The sequence below is a fragment of the Oryctolagus cuniculus genome, chromosome 11 (genome assembly GCF_964237555.1).
Source record: "Oryctolagus cuniculus chromosome 11, mOryCun1.1, whole genome shotgun sequence".
Taxonomy (NCBI): Eukaryota; Metazoa; Chordata; class Mammalia; order Lagomorpha; family Leporidae; genus Oryctolagus; species Oryctolagus cuniculus.
This window is the reverse complement of record NC_091442.1, coordinates 113596268-113618359: the sequence shown is the minus strand read 5'-3', so window position 1 is coordinate 113618359 and position 22092 is coordinate 113596268. Positions and strand designations below refer to the sequence as shown.

The 22092-nt window shown below is 58.3% G+C and overlaps 1 protein-coding gene and 1 long non-coding RNA gene across 2 annotated transcripts in view; both read left to right on the top strand.

Annotated features, from left to right (window-relative positions):
* MYH9 (myosin heavy chain 9) overlaps positions 1 to 22092 on the top strand; it is an 86597-nt gene that overhangs the window by 33275 nt on the left and 31230 nt on the right. The window contains exons 3-6 of the mRNA XM_051845941.2: positions 2497 to 2653; positions 16518 to 16545; positions 17347 to 17440; positions 21865 to 21957. Of these exons, the coding sequence (XP_051701901.2) occupies positions 2497 to 2653; positions 16518 to 16545; positions 17347 to 17440; positions 21865 to 21957 (372 nt within the window). The remainder of the gene's footprint in view (positions 1 to 2496; positions 2654 to 16517; positions 16546 to 17346; positions 17441 to 21864; positions 21958 to 22092) is intronic.
* Positions 2834 to 6353, top strand: LOC138844431 (uncharacterized). The gene is made up of 2 exons (XR_011380273.1): positions 2834 to 4041; positions 4399 to 6353. It is a non-coding gene; the product is annotated as an uncharacterized lncRNA (long non-coding RNA).

Here is a 22092-nt window from a genome sequence, read left to right as displayed (position 1 = left end):
AGGGAAAACAAATGCCTGATTATCCCAGGACGAAAAGGAAGTCGAGGGCGCTGCGTTCGCCCCTCCACACAGAGGAGTCAGCCACACACACTTGCTGGTCTCCAAGCTCAGCTGCTCTTTTGAATGCAGAGCAGTGTGTGGTTGGTGGCTGCATCCCAGTCCTGCCTTCGGTCTAACTCCTGCTCAGAAAATCCGAGTGCCGAAGCCTTGGGCTGAGTGTTTGTCCTCACGACCGGTTCCTGTGTGGCCCCATGAGGGTTCCACAGACCCGAGAAGGCACAGGTAGAAGGGACTGGCTCCTCTTTGGAGCAGTAGAAGTGGAGGCCACTTGTCACGGGGTAACAGAAAGATCCAGGGAACAGGGGAGGCCTGAGCCTGCCTGGAGCCCCCTTCCCTAGCCGCTTCTGGCCTCCGGCTCAGTGTCAGGATACGTGGCTTGCTCCAGCTACTTAAAAAGAGCCGTGTCCCCCTCGGAGCACCTGTCTCTGGGTGGTCTCAGGGGTCTTGTGCAGCCATGAGCAGTCTTGGGAGAAAGAAATAGCAGGACATTTATTAGAAAAAGAACCTGAAGTCACAGGTTATACGGATTTGCCTCGAGACGCTGAGGGAAGATGGACGTGTATATGCCATGGCCACCGGACATGCCCTCCTCCCCCACCCAGGACCTCAGTCCGAGGCAGTGCTGGGCTGCGCCGAGGACTGTACCTTACTTAATTCTCGTGACCACGCGCTGAGGTGTAGACTTCTGTCTGTCCCTATTTCACAGATTGAGAAATGGATGGGAGCGAGGATAAGAAAGTTGCCTTTGGGGCTGGCGCTGTGGCGCAGCAGGTTAACACCCTGTCCTGCAGTGCCAGCATCCCATATGGGCGCCGGTTCAAGGCCCGGCTGCTCTACTTCCTGTCCAGCTCTCTGCTGTGGCCTGGGAAAGCAGTGGAAGATGGCCCAAGTCCTTGGGCCCTTGCACCCATGTGGCAGACCTGGAAGAAGGTCCTGGCTCCTGGCTTTAGATCGGTGCAGCTCCAGCCATTGCAGCCAGTTGTGGAGTGAACCATCAGACGGAAGACCTCTCTCTCTGCCTCTCCTCTCTCTGTGTAACTCTGACTTTCAAGTAAAATAAATAAATCTTAAAAAAAAAAAAAAAGTGCCTTTGCTGGCGTTTGAACTTGGGACATCTGACTCTTAGGGGTCTGATTTTTTTTAAAGGTTTATTTTGTATTTATTTGAAAGGCAGAGTTAGAGGGGAGAGAGAGAGAGAGAGAGTGAAAGAAAGAGAGAGAGAAATCGTCCATCTGCTGGTTCACTCCCCAAATGGCTGCAATGGCCAGGGCTGGACCAGGTTGAAGTCAGGAGCCTGTAGCTTCTTCCAGGTCTTCCACGTATGTGCAGGGGCCCAAGCACTTGGGCCATCTTTACTATTTCCCCAGGCGCATTAGAAGGATCTGGGTTGGAAGTGGAGCAGCCAGGACTTGAACCAGTGCCTGTGTGGGATGCTGGTGCCCCAGGTGGAGGCTTCACTTGCTACGCCACAGTGCCGGCCCCATAGAGGTCTGATTTAAAAAAAAAAAAAAAAAAATTTCGAGAGACAGAGTGAGCTCCCATCCTCTGGCGCATTCCTCAGGGGCTTGCGATGGCCGGGGCTAGAGTGACAGCTGAGAACTTGGTCCAGGTCTCCCACATGGGAGGCAGGAGCCCAGCAAATTGAGCCACTACTTTGCTACCCAGAGTCTGCGTTAACACAAAGCTGGAGTCCGGAGCTGGTACAGGTGTAAGACCCTGTACTCGGATGTGAGACGCGGTGTCTTAGCTGCTGGGCTGAATGCCTGCCCCAAGGGTCTGATTTTAATCTGGTCAAGTCACACTTTGGAGTACGGGATGTGTTTTAGTTGCCTCTCCTTAAGAGGGTTGACGAATTGGGTTTCTCCCAAGAGAAGACCTGAGTCTTGGAGAAGGCTCACAGGGGCATGAAAGTGGTCTTTAGGTCACTGACAGATCTTCATGTGAATGTCTAGAAGATTCCAGGGAGGGTAGCGGTCTGTGATCCGCCAGCCCACTGAAGATTTAGTTGGTTTAGGAGCGTGGTGAGGTTTGCCTAGAAGGGCCGAAACTTGGACGTGCCCACGCGTCCCACCGTGTGGAAGGGCTCAGTGTGCTGTGCCGCGGCCGGCTCCTCTCTGTGCATCTCTCGTCCTGACAGACAGGTCTCCTGCTGCCCCGGGCCCCGAGGTTTGTGAGTGGACTCTCCCCTGAGGCACTCGCTCGTCCACACACTCAGCTGGCTGTGGTCAGGCAGTGAGGGGGAGGACCTTAGCTGGCAGAGCAGAGGGTGCCGTGTACCCCACAGCTGCAGCAGGCGCCACGAGGAAGGGGGATCAGAGAGGGCTTTCCTGCAGGCCCACCCAGGGGCCTGTGAAGCAGCAGGGAGCTGGCACCGAAGCCGCCGTCACGCTGGAGGGAGTGAGCCCCCTAACCGGTTCCTCTGTGGCTCTTCCCTAGACCTATTCAGGCCTGTTCTGTGTGGTCATCAATCCTTACAAGAACCTGCCCATCTACTCCGAAGAGATTGTGGAGATGTACAAGGGCAAGAAGAGGCACGAGATGCCCCCCCACATCTACGCCATCACAGACACTGCCTACAGGAGCATGATGCAAGGTGAGTGCCGCTGGGGCAGGCAGGCTCTGACGGCCTTCCCGGTGCCGTCTCCTCCTGTCGGCTCCCTGTCTCAGGTACTAAGTTACACAGTTGCAAGAGGTGGATCCTCGGCTCCACACCGTCTCAGGTACTAAGTTATACAATTGCAAGAGGTGGATCCTCGGCTCCACACCATCTCAGGTACTAAGTTATACAGTTGCAAGATCCAGTGGCTGGCGATGGGGCAGTGCACCATGGAGGTCTGTGAGTCTTTATATGATTGCCAGTGACTGTTCAGAGGACGTGTTTATATGTTGGTAGAATGTTCTAGAAAGAGCCCTTGCTCCAGTTCCCTCTGCAGTCTTCCAGGTCCCTTCTCCTGCCTCTATTTTCCGCTCTTCCTCTTTACTCCTTCCCTGTGGTCTGGAAACACGCTCCAGTTTTCCTGTCTTCAAAAACCGGTCAGGAAGTCCATTCTGGTTCTGCACCCACTCTGGCTTGCCCCTGGACTCTCCTGTCCCCGGGAGGCTTCTGGGAGGAAGTGTCCGTGCACACTGCCTCTCTTCTCCCCTGCCAGCCACCCCTTCACCCGAGGCCTGGCCCGCTACCTGTCCAGACTGTCCGGCAAAGGGGTGTGTGTGTGTTGCTAAATCCACGTGCGTGTGAGTCTTGTCTCACCTGCCCCTCCTCCTGGCTCTGGGCCGTCTTGACCACTCCTTTGGAAAATCTCGCCTTCCTGCAGCCCTCTCTCGGTTTGCCCTGATGTCTGTCCTGCTCTCCTTTTCCTCCTCTGCCCTTGTGTGTGTGTGCCCCTTGAGGTCTGGTCAGCCCACGGTCCCTGTACTCCAGGGATCACTGTGCTTTTGCTGAGGGCCAGCACTGCCACCTGAATGCCACCAGCCACACACTCCCAGCTGCCTCCTGCTGGGCCACTGTCTCCTCCCACCCAGGCACAGAAGTTCTGGGCCCCGGGCTCATTGTCCACTCTTTTCTCCCCCCTACCCCCAGGTCAGTCAGCACTGTGTCGTTGCTTTTCTATTTCAGATCCCCTTTCTCTGCCTTCCCACCCCTGTGGCTCTGTCCTTTGTCCAATCTTCCCTCTGGCCTTAGTCCAATCTTCCGTGCGGGTTTTCCTGCACCTTTAGTATAGCCCCTTACCCTTCTTTCTCTATATATTTTAAAAACAACTGTATTAAGATAGGATTCCCACACAGTTCATGTTATAGAGCCCTTCCTCTGGGCTTCTACCAGGCAGTCATCTTTCTAGAATGTCTAGAATGTAAGTCTGATCACACACACACACACACACACACGCCCTGGGAACTGGTGAGTCTCGACAGGCTCCTCACTGCCCCAGAGGTAACACCCAGCTTCCCGGCTACATGGAACTCCTTACCTTTCTCTAACAGGTCTTTCTTTTTTTTTTTTTTTTTTTGACAGGCAGAGTGGACAGTGAGAGAGAGACAGAGAGAGAAAGGTCTTCCTTTGCCGTTGGTTCACCCTCCAATGGCCGCTGCTGCAGCCGGCGCACCGCGCTGATCCTGGCAGGAGCCAGGAGCCAGGTGCTTTTCCTGGTCTCCCATGGGGTGCAGGGCCCAAGCACCTGGGCCATCCTCCACTGCACTCCCTGGCCATAGCAGAGAGCTGGCCTGGAAGAGGGGCAACCGGGACAGAATCCGGCGCCCCAACCGGGACTAGAACCCGGTGTGCCGGCGCCGCAAGGCGGAGGATTAGCCTATTGAGCCACGGCGCCGGCTCTCTAACAGGTCTTTCTGCCCCAGACCACCACACCTGCTCCACCTGCCTGCAGTGCCTAGCAAGTCCCCACCCCGTTTTCAGAAACAGATCAGAAGCCCTGCAGGGAGATGACCTGGGCTAGGTTTATGCCTCAGCCTGGTCATGCTGTATTCGACTTTAGGGGTTCACACGTTTGCTTTCTTCTCGCAGGTGTGGACAGAGTTCACGCTGCCTTTGTGTTCTTGGAGCTTAGCCAGGTATTATCGTAGGTTGTGCTGATCAAACCCCACTTCCAGGCACGGCTGTGGTCTCCTGTCTTGTATTGACAGTGAGCTTTTTTGTCCTATTGCATATGCATCCTTTTTTTCTTAAGATTTATTGTATTTATTTGAAAGTCAGAATTACAGAGAGGCAGGGGCAGAGAGATTGAGAGAGGTCTTCCAACCACTGGTTCACTCCCCAGATGGCCGCAACTACCGGAGCTGTGTCGATCCAAAGCCTGGAGCCAGGAGCTTCTTCTGGGTCTCCCATGCAGGTGCAGGGCCAGAGACTTGGGCCATCTTCCACTGCTTTCCCAGGCCGTAGCAGAGAGCTGGATCGGAAGAGGAGCAGCCAGGACTCAAACAGGCACCTATATGGGATGCCGGCACTGCAGGTGGCGGCTTTACCCGGTACACCACAGTGCCAGCCCCTTTTTTTTGTTTTTAAGATTTATTTTATTTATTTGAAAGGCAGAATTAGATCTTCCATCTGCTTGTTCACTCCCCAAGTGACTGCAACAGCTTGGGCTGGGCCGGGCCAAAGTCCGGAGCTTCATCCAGGTCTCTCATGGGGCTGCAGGGGCCCAAGGAGCTTTCCTTAGTCATGGCTGTGACAGACAGCCTTGGAGGAATTGCAGAGCTGCCCCGATAGGATTCACATACAGTTCCTATAGTGAGGGCAAGTAGGGAGGGGTTTTCCCCTTTTGGAACCGGGATAGGAAATACATCCGCAGGCATGGGACATGTAAGTCTCGGGGCTTTTTAATATCTATACAAGAGTTGGGTTCCACGTGCTTTCTAACCCACAGTCCGAGCAGTTCCTCTCTGCCTTCGCTTAGCCCTGGGCTTGCTGCAGCTCCCACATTGAGGACCACTGAGGACATTCCTGAGCCGTCGCAAAGTTGCGCCTTCTCATTCGTGATTGACCTGCAAAGCCGTTAGCATCGGGCGTCTCGTTCCTGGAATGGGCAGGGAGTTTGAAACAGAAGCTGCTCTTGGCTGTGACTAGGTGGTTCACTCGCAGAGGAGGTTTCCAAGAGGAGTCTTCGGCTCTTGGCCTGTGTGAGGTGTCCCCCGCCCGCCCGGGCTGTGCAGCCTGTCGCACTCTCTTCTCTTCGGAGTAAAGTCTTGGCACATGCTGCCTACCTGGCGTGGAGGGGAACTGCATTTGTTCTTTGTCGCCCGCGTCTTATCAAAAGCACGGCCAGATGGTTCCTTTTCTGCTTTTCCTTTAAACAAGAACTAGACAGAGTTCCTTCCTGAGCCGGCTGTGGCTTGTGACGCACTAGCATTCATTCTGCCAAATTAGGGTGGTTGGTGGCTTTGTCTGGGGATTTTTATGAGATGAGCTCTTTGGCCCCTCCCTCGGTCTTTCATCTCTGCAGGGCTCCGCTTTGCCTGCACACCCTGGCCTAGGCCTGTTGTCCCCGGTGGGTATTGGTAGCGCTCGGGTGATCAGTTATGTGTCACTCTGCCTCTTTGTCAGGCCAGGCCGGGGTTTCTTAGTGACACTGGGGGCTGGAAGAGTTGACGGTTGTTTCGAGCCCTGTACGCAGCGTCCTGGCCTCTCCTCCTTAGATGCCAGCAGCACCTTCCCTCTCCAGTTGTGACACCAAAAGTGTCCCCAGATACTGCTTCCCAGAGGGTAGAACCACTGGACTAAACATCGCCCATTGGTCTTACTCTAAGTGTTAATTCTTTTGTTTGTTTGTTTAAATTTGAAAGAGAGAGAGAGAGAGAGAGGTCTTCTATCCTCTGGTTCACTCCCTAAATGGCTGCAATGGCTGGAGTTGTGCCGATCCAAAGCCAGGAGCCAGGAGCTTCTTCCTGGTCTCCCACGTGGATGCAGGGGCCCAAGCACTTGGGCCGTCTTCTGCTGCTTTCCCAGGCACATTAGCAGGGAGCTGGATGGGAAGTGGAGCAGCCAGGACTTGAAATGGCACCCATGTGGAATGCCAGCACTGCAGGCCAGTGCTTTAACTGGCTGTGCCACAGTGCTGGCCCTGAGTGTTAATTCTGATTGATCAGCAGCGGTTGCCTGGAACCCCTTGTGGCAAGGAGTGCAGGATAGATTAATGCTGTCTGCTGTGGGCCCAGGATAGGGCATGGCTGCATGTCAGCAGAGGTCCTGCGGTCCAGGTAGAGAGGCAGCCGTGTTTATAGACAGAGGTCTGTGGCCACAGCTATGTGACAAAGCAAGTTACTGCCTACACCCGGTGCTGGCACAGCAGCAACACCAGCAGGTGTCCTGTGTCTTGGAGCTGGAGGAGGTGTGGCCACTGAGGCCGGGGGTGGTCGGGGAGGGCTCTTGAGGGCTGCCAGCCGGTGCAAAGCTGCAGGTATCTGTCAGTAAGTGGTTACGGCACAGCCCAGGCGTGCCCGGCATACTTCAGTTTGTTGTTTTAATCCTGGCCTTGGGTTTAATTAAAGTTGTGGTGATTTGGTCGGCTCACCCTCCCCACCTTGGCTTTCCCACTTGGTTAATTTGTTGTTGTGGCCATTAACGGGTCTCCCCACTTGAGGACTGCACAGTTCCTCAGGGCCAGGAGGGCGTGAGAGCATGAGGTTCGTGCTGCTGACCTCGCCAGGAGGAAAGGGATTTAAAAGGGGCGCAGGGAGTGACCTAGGGCAGGTTCAAGGCGTGCAGGCTAAGAGGTCCGACTGCTAGGAACTGGGCTTGCGCTGGGGCCAGGCCCTCCGGGGTCGCCCCTGTGGGTGAGACAGGCGTGTTCTTGCAGAGCTGGCCAGTTGAAGAATTCAGCTTGAGCTCGGTCATCTCGCCAGCAAGAGTACAAAAAGCGCTGCTTCTCCGTTAATTAGCTCTGGTGCCAGCTTTGGTTCGCTTTCAGTGACTTTATGGTATTTTAATGAGCTGCTAGCATTTCTGGGGAGCGGCGCGGGGTCCGCTTTCATTCCAGCCCTAAATAGATCTGAAAGCTATTTAACCCTTTCTCCTGTGCCGGCCCCTCCCTGCCCTGCCTCTGCTTCCCAGCGGAGCTGTGCCAGGAGTGTTTGCTCCGTGTTTGAGCCCAGTGTCCCCTCAGTGGCTACAGCTGTGGGGGAACCACGCTATGGGTGTGGTCTTTGAATCCGCAGGTACGGGGCGGGCCTTGTATGTGAATGGCCTGTGCAGAGGCAGCCTAGAGACCAGGGTCTTCTCATTACGTGTCTGAGGACCCCCACCCCCACCCCGGCTGCAGGACTGTGGGCACTGCTGTCGCTCCTTCACCTGGCCGGTTCTTGAAGGAAGTCTCTCCGGCCAGAGGCTAGGTGGAGACTGGGGCCGAAGCCTTCCCTGCGCCCCTCTTCACGGTCTCCCTGCCCAGCTGGTTGCTGCTCCTGTAGAACCGGGTCTAAGGGAAAGCACCGGGTGTGTCAGAGGCCGGGGAGCTGGTTCGAGGGTACAGCCTGATTCTGAACGCAGAGCAGGACAGATCACTGCCGAATCGGAGGGGGGCCTCTGATGCGATGACCGCGCTTAGGCAGGAATGTGCCGGCCGGGAGCCTGCCAGCCCTCGGCACACAAAGGCCCCGCTGTCTGCCAGGAGGCCTGGAGCTGCCTTGTGTGTCGCATGTGCCTAGGGAGGCAGCATAGGCTCACCGAGGAGGGCCTGTCCTGTGCCTGCCCACAGTGGGGTCCCTGTGCCAGCCGAGCACCTACTGGGTGCAGGCACTGAGCAGCAGGCCAGAGGCCCTCCTGGAAGAGGTCAATATCTAGACCCCAGAGGCAGCTGAGTCAGGTTCAGATGAGGGTCCGAGCACAACGCTGAGCCTTGAGGGCAGCTGGGGTGGGAATGGGCTCCGACACGGACACTGAGGAGCACCTCTGCAGGCTGCCAGGGACTGTGGGCCTCGTGAGCAGGACGACGTGAGGTGTGCAGGGGAGGCCTGGGCTTGGACCGAGGGGAGCAGTGACTCTGGGCCGGCGCGGCCAGTAACTTTTCTCTGACAGAGCCTCCTTTGCCACCCTTCTTGGGGGCTACTAACATTTACATCTCAGGGTGGTGGTAAGAGTTGAACTTGGGGTCAGATGTGTGAGACCAGGCCGGTGCTTAAGTAAGTACCTGTTAAAGGCCGGCTGTAAGAATCAGAAAGCAGATTTTAAATCTTTAGAGAGAGAGAAAGAGATATCTTTTTTTTTTTTTTAAGATTTATTTTATTTATTTGAAAGACAGAGTTACAGAGAGAGGTAGAAACAGAGAGATCTTCATCCGCTGGTTCACTCCCTAGATGGCCGCAACAGCCAGAGCTGAGCCGATCCGAAGTCAGGAGCTTCTTCTGGGTCTCCCACGTGGGTGCAAGGACCCAAGGACTTGGGCCACCTTCTACTGCTTTCCTAGGCCATAGCAGAGAGCCAGATTGGAAGAGGCTCAGCAGCCGGGACTTGAAACGGTGCCCATATAGGATGCCTGCGCTTCAAGCCAGGACTGTAACCCACTGTGCCACAGCGCCGGCCCCAAGAGATACCTTTCACCTGCTGGTTCACTCCCCGAATTCCCGCATTCGCCGTGACTGGGCCAGGCTGAAGCTAGGAGCTCAGAACTTAGTCTGGGTTTCCCATGTTCGTAGCAGGGACCCAAGTACTTGAGCCATCACCTGCTGCTGCCCACGGTGCACATTAGCACGGAGTTGGGATCTGAGGTGAAGGCAGGATTTGAACTCAGGTACTGTGGTACGGAATCTTGTGCCAAATGCCTACCCTGAAGACAAATTTTTTTAAGTTATTTTTTAAGAAGACTGATTTATTTGTTTGAAAGGCAGAGTCACAGAAAGTGAGACACACACACACACACACACACACACACACACACAGAGATCGATCGATCTTGCATCCACTGCTTCATTACCCAAATGCCCACAACAGCCATATCTGAGTCAGGCTAAAGCCAGGAACCAGGAATTCAATCCTGGTCTCCCATGTGGATGGCAGGGGCTCAAGCACTTGGGCCATCATTTGCTGCCTTCCCAGGCACATGAGTAGGAAGTTAGATTAGAAGTGGAGCATCCAGGACTCGAACCAGCCCTCTGATACAGAGCGCCAGCCTCCCGAGCGGCAGCTGAAGCGGTGTGCCACAGCTCGGCCAACAGTGTGGACTGAGCTGCCCGGCTGGCCACAGCACCCTCAGTCAGTCACTGCTCACATCCGTGCTCCTGCTTGCTTAGTGATGATAACCAAAGGCGTCCTCCAGGCGGGCTTTCTAAAAAACCTGCTCAGAGACACTCCCTCCTCTAGTGGAGACCCAGGAAGGAACCTGTCAAAGCCGTCTTCCCGGCAGTGCGCGGGACATGCAGGCACGGCGCAGCTTGCGGGAACGTGTCCCATCTAGTCCTGCAGCACTGAGGCCTTGGGCTCTGCCCTGATGGGGGCCGTTCTGCAGCCCTGAGGCGCCCACCTGCCCTCCTTGCTGCTGGTGGACAGCGGGGGGAGGGGGCCATGGCCCACTGCCCCCCAGAAAGGAAGTCTGGCCCCAGAGCGAGGCTGCTCACTTGGAATGTGTCCTGCTTGTCGGTCTTATTTTGAGAAATTCTTTCTGGAAGAAAAGTTTCTGTGGTTAACGTATCCTTTGCCAAAATTCAACTTCAGGTTGGTTTTTTTATTTGTGTTTTAATCCAACACAGCAAGCCCTCTGCACCTTGCTCTGGGCAGGCTGAGAGGGAGAAGAGAGAGAAGTGCCTGCTGGGAACCTGCAACCTTGCAGGTTTTTTTTTTTTTTTTTTTTTTTTTAAGATTTATTTATTTTATTTGAAAGGCAGAAAGAGAGAGGGAGAGGTCTTCCATCTACTGGTTCACTCTCCAAAGGCCGGAGCTGTGCTGATCCAAAGCCAGGAGCCAGGAGCTTCTTCCGGGTCTCCCACGTGGGTGCAGGAGCCCAAGCACTTGGGCCATCCTCCACTGCTTTCCCAGGCCATAGCAGAGATGTGGATCAAAAGTGGAGCAGGACTTAAACAGGTACCCATATGGGATGCCGACACTGCAGGCAGCGACTTTACCCCTGTGCCACAGTGCCAGCCTAGCTTATAACTTTTGTTCTATTTTATTTTAAAGATTTATTTATTTATTTGAAAGAGTTACACAGAGAGAGGAGAGGCAGAGAGAGAGAGGTCTTCCACCCGATGGTTCACTCCCCAATTGGCCACAATGGCTGGAGCTGTGCCGATCTGAAGCCAGGAGCCAGGAGCTTCTTCCAAGTGTCCCACGTGGGTGCAGGGGCCCAAGGACTTGGGCCATCTTCTACTGCTTTCCCAGGCCACAGCAGAGAGCTGGATCGGAGGTGGAGCAGCCACGTCTCAAACTGACGCCCATATGGGGTGCCGGTGCTTCAGGCCAGGGCGTTAACCCACTGCGCCGCAGCGCTGGCCCCAGCTTATAACTTTGATAAGCAGATTGGGGAATCAACATAAATGTCCTTGGTAAGGACACTGCTCAGCTACTGGGAAAAGAAGGGTTTGGGGCCGTGAGAGAACTGCTTACTGCTGGTTTTAGGTGGTAAGGATGCCAGAAGGCTGGTGCATTTGAGAAGTTCGTTGATTAAAAGAGCTGACACCGTGATCAGGAATGGGGATACTTTTGGTCAGCAGCTTCGCAGTTCCTCAGCGATTACTCACAGGTTCTTGAAAGCTTGGCCCGGGGTTTTTGTGCTGCGGTGCCTCCCCCACCCCCTACAACAGGTTCAGCGGTTTCCTGGTTTCCTGCCCGTTTTGCTGTGTCCCAGCCTGTTTTTCCTGTTCTCCCAGGTTCTGGCTCTGAGACTACAGCAGGGTGGAACAGGGATGTGTTGGGAGAGAAGAGGCGGTTTCCTCTCCCTGCCTCTTTGCTGGAGTTACGTCCTGCTGCCCGGGCTCTGCGACTCCACGGACACCGTGTCCAGCCTGCGTTGCTCCGCAGAGGGACGGGGCGCAGGTCTGAGCGCAGGGAAGTGTGAGCTGTGCTCCAGCGGCAGGTTCCCGCCGGAAAGTCGCCAGCGTGTCTGCTCCGACTGGTGGCCCCGGCTCCAAGGTCCCTGGAGCCACAGGTTCTTCAGGCTGTGCTGTGTGTACCACTGCTGCTCCTCTCCGCATTAGTACTCCGGGGCCTTCCATCAGGCCCGACCAGCTCACTGGGGCAGCCGTGACTGGTCGTGCTCCGGGGGCGGCCTGTTGTGTCCTGGGCACTGCTTGGCTGTGGCCGTCTCCTTCCCTGTGTGTATCCCGTGTCCTTGCCTCACCCCTCCCTGAGAATCCAGCCTCCTGCAGATCTGGGAACAGTGGCCGGTGCCTCTCCTGCAGGACCCTCTCTCCCTGTGGAGAGCAGCAGGGCGGGGCTGACCTCGGCGTGGTACCCGTGGCACTTGCTGTGCGCGGTTGGCACGGCGGCTGCCTTTGGAATTTCCCTCCAGTCTGACAAACCCGTTGGCGCCTCCTTTGCAGCAGCCCCCAGTCTCGCTGGTGAGAGAGGTGGCTAAGCAGCCAGCGGTGGCCACTCTGCCAGCTTTGCCTGTGCCCTGGGAACTCGCCTGAGTTCCGTGGGTGCATTTTGGCCAAGAGCAGGCTTGTCTGAGGCCTCACTTGCTCTCTGGCATTGTGCTCAGAGCAGTCCCCTGAGCTTGGTTCTGCGGGAGAGCTGCTTGTGCTCTGCCTGCTGCAGCCGGGGACTTGGGCCAAGTTCCTCCCTGAGGCGCGCAGCGGGGTGCAGCCGGAGGCCAGGTCTCTGGTGCGCAGTGCTGATGCCGAGTGGCTCCCTCGGCCTGGATACCTACCCACCTGTGCAACCGGATGACCACACTGTGCACTTAGGAGCGCGCACAGGGGCTTCCTTCTGCACTGGCTGACGGCTGGCCGGGCAGGCTGCTGGGGGGCGCCAGGACAGCACCTGCCTTTTCTCACCTCTTCTTGCTTCCCTACAGCTTGTTACCCAAGCTGCGAATCGGGCTGGCAGTGGAGTAGGGCCACGTGCTATCGAGTGCCCAGCCTGTAGGTGCTCCCAGTGGAAGGCAGTCTGGGAAGGACAGGGTACCCAGGGGCCTGGGTCCTCAGCCCAGCTCGTGTGACTTTGGTCTGGCTCTGTACCCTGATCTCCAGGCCCAGATGATGAACCAGAGACTTCCCACTGCAAAGCCCTCAGGTTGTATACCTTGTAAAGTGCTGTGCGCCTTGGCCCCTAGACCTCCCAACAAGGGGGTCTCGGGGGAAGTGACTCTGGGGGCTCAATGCCAGGGCAGAGCTGCCTGACACCTCCCTGTCCCAGGTGACCCAGGGCGGGGGTCGCCAGACCGTTACAGCCTGTGCAGTGAGCCACCCAGGAACGTTCACGTTTGTCGTGGCTCATCCCGACAGTCCCACCTCATGCAGGCTTGTGGCCCACCTCCAAGCTGCCCTTTCCTTGTCCCACATCCATTCTCTGACTGCGGGGTCCCATGGGCAGGGCACTCCCGGCGTAGCCCCAGGAGGGCCACTCCTCAAGGGAACTTCAGGAAGGCCTCATGGCGGGGATCCTGGCGGTGAGTCAGGCCCAGCGGCGGCTGCTGGTGAGCAGGGCCCCGCTGCCTTCCTTCAGTGCTTCCTGTCGGGCTGATGTCACCACTGTGTGGGCCTCGCGGCCTTTTATGGACAAGAATCGGCTGCAGCGCCTCTCACAGAGGAAGTGAGCAGCAGGCCCCCACCCAGGTTTGAACCTGGGATGAGATACCTGGGCTGAAATCCCTGGGCTCGGCTTCTCCTCCCGCGTGGGCTGGAAACACCTGTGGGGGGCGGGGAGTGGGGGAGTGACCTCATCACGTGGGCTCAGCCTCGGGGCATAGCGAAGTTTAAAATAAAATCTGGAGGGAAAGGCCGGGTCACTGAATGCGTAACCAAAGTCGTTCTTGTGGTTCTGGGCGTGCTCCCAGGACAGCTTTGAGATGCAGCGGGCGCGGGGCAGCCGCCCCACACTGCGGGCCTCGGGCGGGCTATTGCCTTCTGTCCTCAGAGCACCCCTCAGATCCCTGGAGGGCGGTGTGGGGGTGTGTGGGCACTGTTTGGGGAAGTGCAGGGCGGGTCTCAGGGCTCAGGAGCCAGCCGGTGGCTTCCTCTCCTCCTGACGCCCACTGGTTGTCAAACTGTGCTCTGAGGGGCCACACACCGTCCCTGCTCAGGGATCTGGGAAGATTTTATCTGAGCAAAAACTGCTGCTGCTGATTTGCTTACTTCTCCCTTTTGAAAACCTGAAATCCCTTGCAGAGCGCCTCATAGCCTGTGTGTGCCCCTGCCCCGCCGAGGTGGCAGCAGAGCAGAGCGTTCCGGTGCACTCCCAGGCCTGAAACAAACGGGTCGGGCGGATCCCGAGGCAGGGCTGATGCTGGGTGCCGGGGAAGGTCCCCACAGAATGCACAGGGTCAAGGCCAAGGGCACGCTGGCCGAGAGAGTTCCCAGCGGTCAGAAGGACTGTCGTGAGAAAAGACTTAGGCACAGCGGGATGGTGACGCCTGCCTCGTAAGGTTACTGGGTGGCCGCACAAAGGGGGCCGTGTGTGAATCACTCTGGGCAGGTGGATTAGGGGGTTAAGCGGTGGGGGCCAGAGGTGAAGAAATGAGGATGGCCCCCCATCAGTCTCCTTTCTAAAAGCCCTTGTCCAAAGGACTGTCTGTGGCCCAACAGACTGAAGCGTGCGTGCTGAGGCTATGCTGAGGGGGGACCCACTCCTCTCTGGCATTTGGAGTGAGAGGTCAGAGAGGTGGAAAAGTTGGGGTTGGTGGGCTGGCCAGGGGTTAGGTCATGAGTCTGGCTCTGGATGTGTGTGTGTGCCCATGCATGTCTGCATACACGCGTGCACCGCCTTTTTGCACGTGTGTCTACACCTGTGCACGTGTGTGCAGCTGTACATGTCTGTGTACACACGCCGTCATGCACCAGGGCACAGGCCCATGTGTTTGCATTTCTGTGTGCGCACGCCCACGTGGGTCTGCGTGTTTCTCTGCACATGTGTGTGTCCATGTGCAGCTGTGCCCAGGCGCATGTGTGGGGGCTCTGCTTCCTGTTGCGGAGCAACAGAGCCTGCGACTCCTCATGCATTAGAGGAATTCCAGCCGTCCCAGGACGGGCCCGGACAGCCCTGGGAAAACGGTGCCTTCTGCAAGGGATGGGGAATGTTGCCTTTTATGGTAGTGCCGGGCCGGCGCCGCTCACGCCTTGCCAGCAGGCGCAGGTACATTCCTGCCTGCTTGTGGAGCAGTGACTAAACTTGCCCGCAGCCCTGCAGACCGCAGGGAGCTGCACGGGGGAGGGCCAAGTGTCCCTTCCAGCCCTTATCAGTTGCTGCACTGCTGTGCTGTGTGGGAGCCAGGGATGAAAGCTGTGTGGTCATCCCCAGGCTTTGGCCCCTGCCGGCTCTTCCCATGCTCCTCCTGTCTGATCGAGGCTCTGCCCAGCTCTCACCTCCTCCTTGTTGGGCAGTGAGACAAGGCGGGGTGGGGAGCAGAGCTGCTTCCTTCGGGCTGTCGCCTGAGGGGTGGGGTGTGTGTGTGTGTGTGTGTGTGTGCGCGCGCGCGCGCGCGCGCCCGAGTTCTGCCTGCGCCCCCACCCCCCTGGTATTTCCTGGGGGGCTGGGAGGAAGGCTGCAGCTGAGGGCGCGGGCAGCAGCTGCGTGTGTGGGCTGTGAGGCTTGTTCTTTTTCTTTCTGCCCGGTCTCCCTCTTTCCCTCCCAAATGACCGGGGAGGTGGGGGCCGGTGTCCAGTCCCACATGCTAGAGAGCTCGCCCTGGGGAGAGGCAGGCGACCTCCCTGGGGCAGCACTGGCCAGACTGAACGCTAAATCCATGTCCTGGGGCTGTGCAGAAAGCTGTGAGTCACGCCGGTGCCTCACCGTGCGAGCAGGGAGCGTCCTCTACAGATGGCCACCAGCCACATCTGTGTACAGCACCGATGCCACTGTGACGGCACCACCACCACTGCCCCAACGGGCAACTTCCTGACGGTGGAGTGGAGACAGCAGCAACTAGAAGAGCCCCTTCTGCTGCCAGGGTCCCACGCCAGGCCTGCCTTGTGTCACTCAGTGCTGCATACTGAAGCCGAGACTGGCGCAGTCAATTCCTCAGCCCAGACACCACGTTAGGTCCAGGCTGCTCTGGTTCAGGCTGCATAGGAGTTCATGGGGGTGGGAGGAAAAGGGCAGCTCTTGGTTAAGACCCCGGCGCTAGCCAGGGTCCCCCAGATTCTCTTGCTGTGTTGCCGTCCACCTTAGCGTCCTCAGTGGGGGCGTCACGGCTCCCCTGCACCCCAAGGGCCGTGAGGATTTCTGTCCTTCCCTGCTGAGCAGTGCTGGGAGCTCCCGACTCGTGGGCCCAGAGAACAGGTTGTCATGGGAACTCCAGGAACTGTCCCGTAGAAGCTCCCGCTAGACTGACACCCCTGGGCACCTTCCACGTGCGGGTGGCCACGCTGGTGTGTTCACGTGAGGGCGGGGCCAGGGCTCAGAGAAGGCTGGGCCGCATCCCAGATTTTGTGCTCTGGCCTCAGGCTGTCCCGCTGCAAGGCAGGCCTGTCAGCTGCTCCTTGACGGTGCTCCCTGCCTACTGGAGGCCGCATTTAGAGCACCTGCCCCAGGCTTTACTGCACATACCGCGGCCCCCCAGGTAGACTCACAGGGCATCCCGGCCCCACTGTGCTTTGCAGTACAGTAGCTCCCGGGGAGCTTTCTGGAACTTGGCTTCATCTAAGGCGGGGAGACAGCATTCTTCCTGGTTTTAGGGGTGGGGCGGGTGGCATAGGGAGGCAGGAGCGGCTGTCTGGGGGTGCTGGCTGCCCCTCTGCGCGAGGCACACAGGCAGGTGGGGTTCTGGGTCGCAGAGGCCCAGCCACCGAGGGTTGTGCTCTGTGTCTGGGAATGGGTGGCTCTGTGTCTGGCTGATGTTAACACGGCGCCTCCTCTGTTTCAGACCGAGAAGACCAGTCCATCCTGTGCACGTAAGTGTTTGGGTGCTGGGGGGCTGCTGTGTACCCGTTCCCGAGCAGAGAATGTTCTTATCCCGTAGACTCCTAGGCCGCTGAGTTCCAGTCCCAGTTCAAGGCCCTCCTCCTCCGATTCCCAGGGGATCGGACGCAGTGCTGTGTGTTCTTACTCTGGCCCCACAGCACAGATGAGCTTGATGTCATGGCCAAAGATTCAATCAGCCTTCGTCCACAGAGCAGGTGGGGGCGGGGTTTATAGCAGAGAGGAAGCCACGCGCCCTCTCCCGCAGGGACAGCGGGCGTGGTCGGCCTCCGGGCAGCTCCCAGCAGAGTGCATCCCTCGGGGCTCTGAAGGTGCCTTCACTGCCCAGGTTGGGGCTGACGCTGGGGCCTCTCGCCTCCGCGTCTGAGCTCTGGGAGGCAGAGGATGCCGTTGCCGGAGCGGTGAGCAGGACAGAACCTGTCCGGAAGTGAAGCGTCCCCGGGCCGTGCGGAGCTGCTTCTGACCTCTAAGTCAACAGCTGCCCGGGACTGATTCCTAAAACACTGGGATGTGCAGGCTGCCAAGCGAGCAGGGCAGGCAGTGGACACAAGTTTACTTCTGTCCAGCCTCGGAGGGCCAGGGGAGTGGACAGTGAGGAGTCCAGAACTCCGCATTTACCTGGCCTTCCCGTTTTTTCTGCCAGTAGGCCTGGGGTCCCTGACGGGCACCCAGCAGAATGGCAGAAACAGTAGACAGAGGAGCACGCGGTGAGCGGGGACAGGGTCCAAGGACTTGGCCGCGGCTCACCCGGGGATTTCCTTGGTTCTTGGCAGGGGTGAGTCTGGAGCTGGCAAGACAGAAAACACCAAGAAAGTCATCCAGTATCTGGCTCACGTGGCCTCCTCACACAAGAGCAAGAAGGACCAGGTGAGCACCGGCCCTCCCTCCTGCCCGCTGCTTGCTGGGACTTCAGTGGGGTGCTTGCGGACGAGCGCTTAGTGATCATGGTTTTGGGTTTGAAAAAGGAAGCTTTGGGGAACGAAGCCGAGTGTGAGTGCTTCCATCGAGGCGGCAGCCTCGCCGCCTTGGGAGTGGTCCCTGGGCAGCAAGCCCCTCCCGCCCTTGGCCTCCTCACTCTCCAAGCTGCTATGGAAACTGGAGCCACCCCAGGGTTTGCAGAGCAGCACTCTGGGCATCAGCAGCTGACCGCTGCGTGCCCTGTACCTGTGAGGCTGGAAGAGATTCCATGACTCGGTTCTCAGATGCACAAAGACTCGAGGGGTGTCGGGCAGGCCTGTGTCTGAACCCCTGCTGTTGAAGCACCCCCGGTGGCTAGCCCCCAGCAGAGAGAAGGGGCGATTGGAAAGACATCTCACGTGCGTTTTTCTCCCTCTCCCTCTTGGTGGATTGTGGTGGAAGTCGGCAGCGTCCTGGCTAGGTGAGCTGCACGTTTGCTGCACGTCTGCACCGGGCATGTATGTGCTGCCATCGTGTGCCCTGGAACTCTGTGTTTTTTCCTGAGCGGCTTCTCACTCTACACCGTTGTCACTTTCCGCAGCTAGAACTCTTCTCGTAGGCTCAGCTCACTGACTGTGTGGGGCAGAGGGGCTGGGGGTGACGCACCGTGACCTCTCGTGCACTCTGAACGACGGCTCCCGCAGAATGAGTACGGCCCTGTCCACTGGCTGCTCTCAGAAACTGCAGTCACGCCCGGCACACCGGAGCTCTCTCATCCCGTGCAGAACCCTGTCCTCGGCACCCTCTTTCCCAGAGCTGCAGATGGAGATGGCCAGCCCTGTCACCTGCAGCTACCGTGCCAGCAGGAGGCAGTGCTGGGGAGGTGTCACTTTGGAGTTTCCCAGAGGTCGGGGGCAATCAGCCCCAAGCATGACCGTGGGGTTCGCTTTCCCTCTCTCCTCCTCTCTCTCTTCCCCTCTCCCTCTCCCTCTCCCTTAAGCACACACTTTGAAACTCCCCCGTGGCGTCCCCTGAGGCCCCGGGGGAGCCCTGCCTTACTGGCGTCCGCAAGTAAGTCGGGCCGTGTGTCTCTGCATGAAGACCTGGGGGCGTCCTGCACAGTGTCCTGCTACAGGCTCCTGGAACCGGTCCAGCAGCAACTTCCCGCGCCAGGTTCCTCCAGACTTGCCATGGGGCGTCGGGAGTTATATTTAGAAACTAATAACGTTTCTTTCTCCACCTCTCTCTCTCCCCACTCCCCATTTTCCATTCTTCCAGGAGGCCTGTTTTAAAAACGGAGCCGTGAGGGTAGGAGTTCCTCTGGCTGTGGTTTTTCTATTTCTGAAATCTCAGTAAAATCCAACTGTTTATTGCATGCCTCGTATGTGACTGGTTCCCGGGAGGGTGACATTGGAATCCCTGCCCCGGAGGACAGGAGAGAGGACCACAGAGAGAGGGAAGCGAGACAGACCCGGTGCCTCGCGTCTGGGGCTGCAGCCGCAGGGAGAAAGGCAGGCGTGTGGCGGAGTGTGGAGGAGGTGACAGGGGCAGCACTGTTCCCAGCGCGTGGCGTGGCGTGGCGGGCTCTGAGTCCCTGGCCCTGCATCCAGCTCGAGGGATGGACCCTGCCTCTGGCTTTCGATCGGTGCTGGGCTCGGCGTGAGAGGCCGTGGACCAGTTTGGTTGACGTCCTTGCCCGAGGCAGTGCCGTGATTTCCCACACGCAGCTGGCACGGGAAAGGCTTCGTGAGCTTGGTTGGCCGGTCTTGTCTTCTGGAGCCTGGTGTACACACCCCAGGAGGGAGCCCGCTCTCTTTACTGCTGGTGGTTGTGTGCCCGCCCCGAGACCTCCAGCCAGGATATCCTGAGCCTCACTTGCTGTGCAGAGGCTGCGCTTCTGTGAGGGCTGCAGCTCGCAAAGCAGCCCGTGGTGAGGGGACCGTCCAGGTGGACTTGTGTAGTCTGAGTGTGGGACTGTCCAGGTGGACTTGTGTAGTCTGAGTGTGGGACCGTCCAGGTGGACTTGTGTAGTCTGAGTGTGGGACCGTCCAGGCGGACTTGTGTAGTCTGTAGGACTGTCCAGGGGGACTTGCATAGTCTGTAGGACCGTCCAGGTGGACTTGTGTAGTCTGTAGGACTGTCCAGGTGGATTTGTGTAGTCTATAGGACTGTCCAGGTGGACCTGCGTAGTCTGTAGGACCGTCCAGGTGGACTTGTGTAGTCTGTAGGACTGTCCAGGTGGACTTGTGTAGTCAGAGTGTAGGACTGTCCAGGTGGACTTGCGTGGTCTGAGTGTAGGACTGTCCAGGTGGACTTGCGTGGTCTGAGTGTAGGACTGTCCAGGTGGACTTGTGTAGTCAGAGTGTAGGACCGTCCAGGTGGACTTGTGTAGTCTGTAGGACTGTCCAGGTGGACTTGCGTGGTCTGAGTGTAGGACCATCCAGGTGGACTTGTGTAGTCTGTAGGACCGTCCAGGTGGACTTGTGTAGTCAGAGTGTAGGACCGTCCAGGTGGACTTGCGTGGTCTGAGTGTAGGACCGTCCAGGCGGACTTGCGTGGTCTGGGTGTGACTCAGGATGCTGCTCTGTGTCTCAGGCACCAGTGGCAGGAATGGCACCTGGGGAAGGCCTGCACACCGATGGGTAACTCTAGACCCCAGGGGCAGGCACAGCCTACAGTGCCCATCATTTCTTACTACGCACGTTTCACTGGAAAACATGCATCCCTTGCATCCCTCCTCAGAGGTCAACAGAGCAGCCCGTGGGTCAGCCCTCGCCGCCCTCCGCAGGGAGCTCGGCTCTGGAGTCCGCGGCAGTTATCCCGAGTTGGCCTGAGGCCCCTCTTTCCACAGCAACAACTGCAGCTCCAAACACAGAGGCCTTGGCTTTGCCCCGAACCTGGGCCGGCTGCTCCCTCCGTCTGCGGGAACGGGAGTGGCCGCCCAGCCTGGCAGCCTGGCCTGTGCTTTGAGAGGCGCTTCAGTGGGCGGGGGAGCTGCTCCCATCCAAAGCTGGCGCCGTGGGCTGCCTCGCCTGGCTGCCCAGGCCCGCCCACGACCTGTGGGTTAGAGCCCAGCATCCAGTTACCACCAAAGGCACACGTGAGTCTGCGCCATGGTTTTTACCCCTGCCACTTGCCGTGACCCTGCTGACCCTCGTGCAGGGTACCAGAGCGCCCCCCTCACTTACCTGTGTGGTCCCCCGCCTGGGAGGAGGCCTGGCCAAGGGCTTCTGGAGGGGAGGCTCCAGCCGGCCTCTCTCTGGTCTCTGGTGGCCTCCAGGCTGCCTGGCCGGGCTCAGAGCATCCTCCGAGCTGGCAGACAGGTCCCGGCGGTGGTGGCCGTGCTGGGAGGCTGGCACTGGGACTCCTGGGAGTTTTCCTTTTCCTCAGTCCTGGGCTGTTGCTGTGCCCAGAAAGTCCTGGCTTGACTCCAAGCATGCCAAGTGCAAGCCCCGACTGGCCACATGTGGGCATCTGTCCCCCAGCCACTCCTGAGGAGTCGAGGTGATGCGCTCCTGTGCGCCTCAGCCGGGCTGGTCAGTGCCTGCCTTACTGAGATGCCGTGGCTCGCGGCCCTGCTTCCACCTGGCCTGGAGGGGCTGCTTGTGGGGCTGGGGTGGTGGGTAGAAGACTCGGATTTCACTCCTGCTTTGCTGGCTCGTACTGGATGACCCAGGGCTAGCCACCCCTGCTTCAGCCTCGGCTTGTTCTGGGAAATGGGCTACTCGGTGACACCCACCTGTGTGTTTTAAGGATCTAGGGAAGCAGGCATGGGGTGTATCCTGTCAGCTGAGAGATGCCGTGGTTCGCGTGTAGGATTTATTGATGGCTTAGAGCCCAGCGTGGGCCTTGCCGACGCCCTGCTCAGTGCCTGTCTTGGTGGAGACAGCATGGGGGACCTCTAGGAAGATGAAGTGCTAGATCATGCGTCTTTGTGGCTCTGAGTCTCCGTGTCCCTGTCCCATAGAAAGGAGAAAATGTGGGGCTCAGAGGCAGGGAGGCGGTGTGCACAGGCTGCAGCCCCTGTCCCAGGGAAGGGCCCTGCGTGAGCCTTGTCTTAGTCCACGTGCTGCTTTCACACACACTCCTCCAGAGCCAGCCCTGGGCCTCTGGCACGCGGTTCCTGCGGCGGGGGGCTCCCTTCTCCTGTTTTCCCTTTTAGGGCCTCTGGTTGGTCAGTCCTGGAAGTCAGTTCACAGCAGTCAAGGTTTCCTGAGGCCTGGCAGAAGAGGCCTGCTTGAGTGATGCCGGGGCCTGGCCCAGGCTGCAGCCTGCCCGGAAGCCTCCATCGCTGGCATGTCGGATGCACAGACGTGGCTCTGCCACTGTGTCCACCGGGCATGGCAGCCCAGGCCCCTCGCTGGCCCTCACTGGGTCTCTGGGTTCCTTTGCAGGGTGAGCTGGAGCGGCAGCTGCTGCAGGCCAACCCCATCCTGGAGGCCTTCGGGAATGCCAAGACCGTGAAGAACGACAACTCCTCGCGATTTGTGAGTAGCGGGCGGCAGTGTCCTGGCTCCGGGGACAGACAGGGCCTCATCCAGAGCTTTGGCACACGTGGCCGCCACTCCAGGTGTCTCACCTTCAACCTGAGGCCGGTTCCAGCCTGGTGGTGCCTGGGCCTG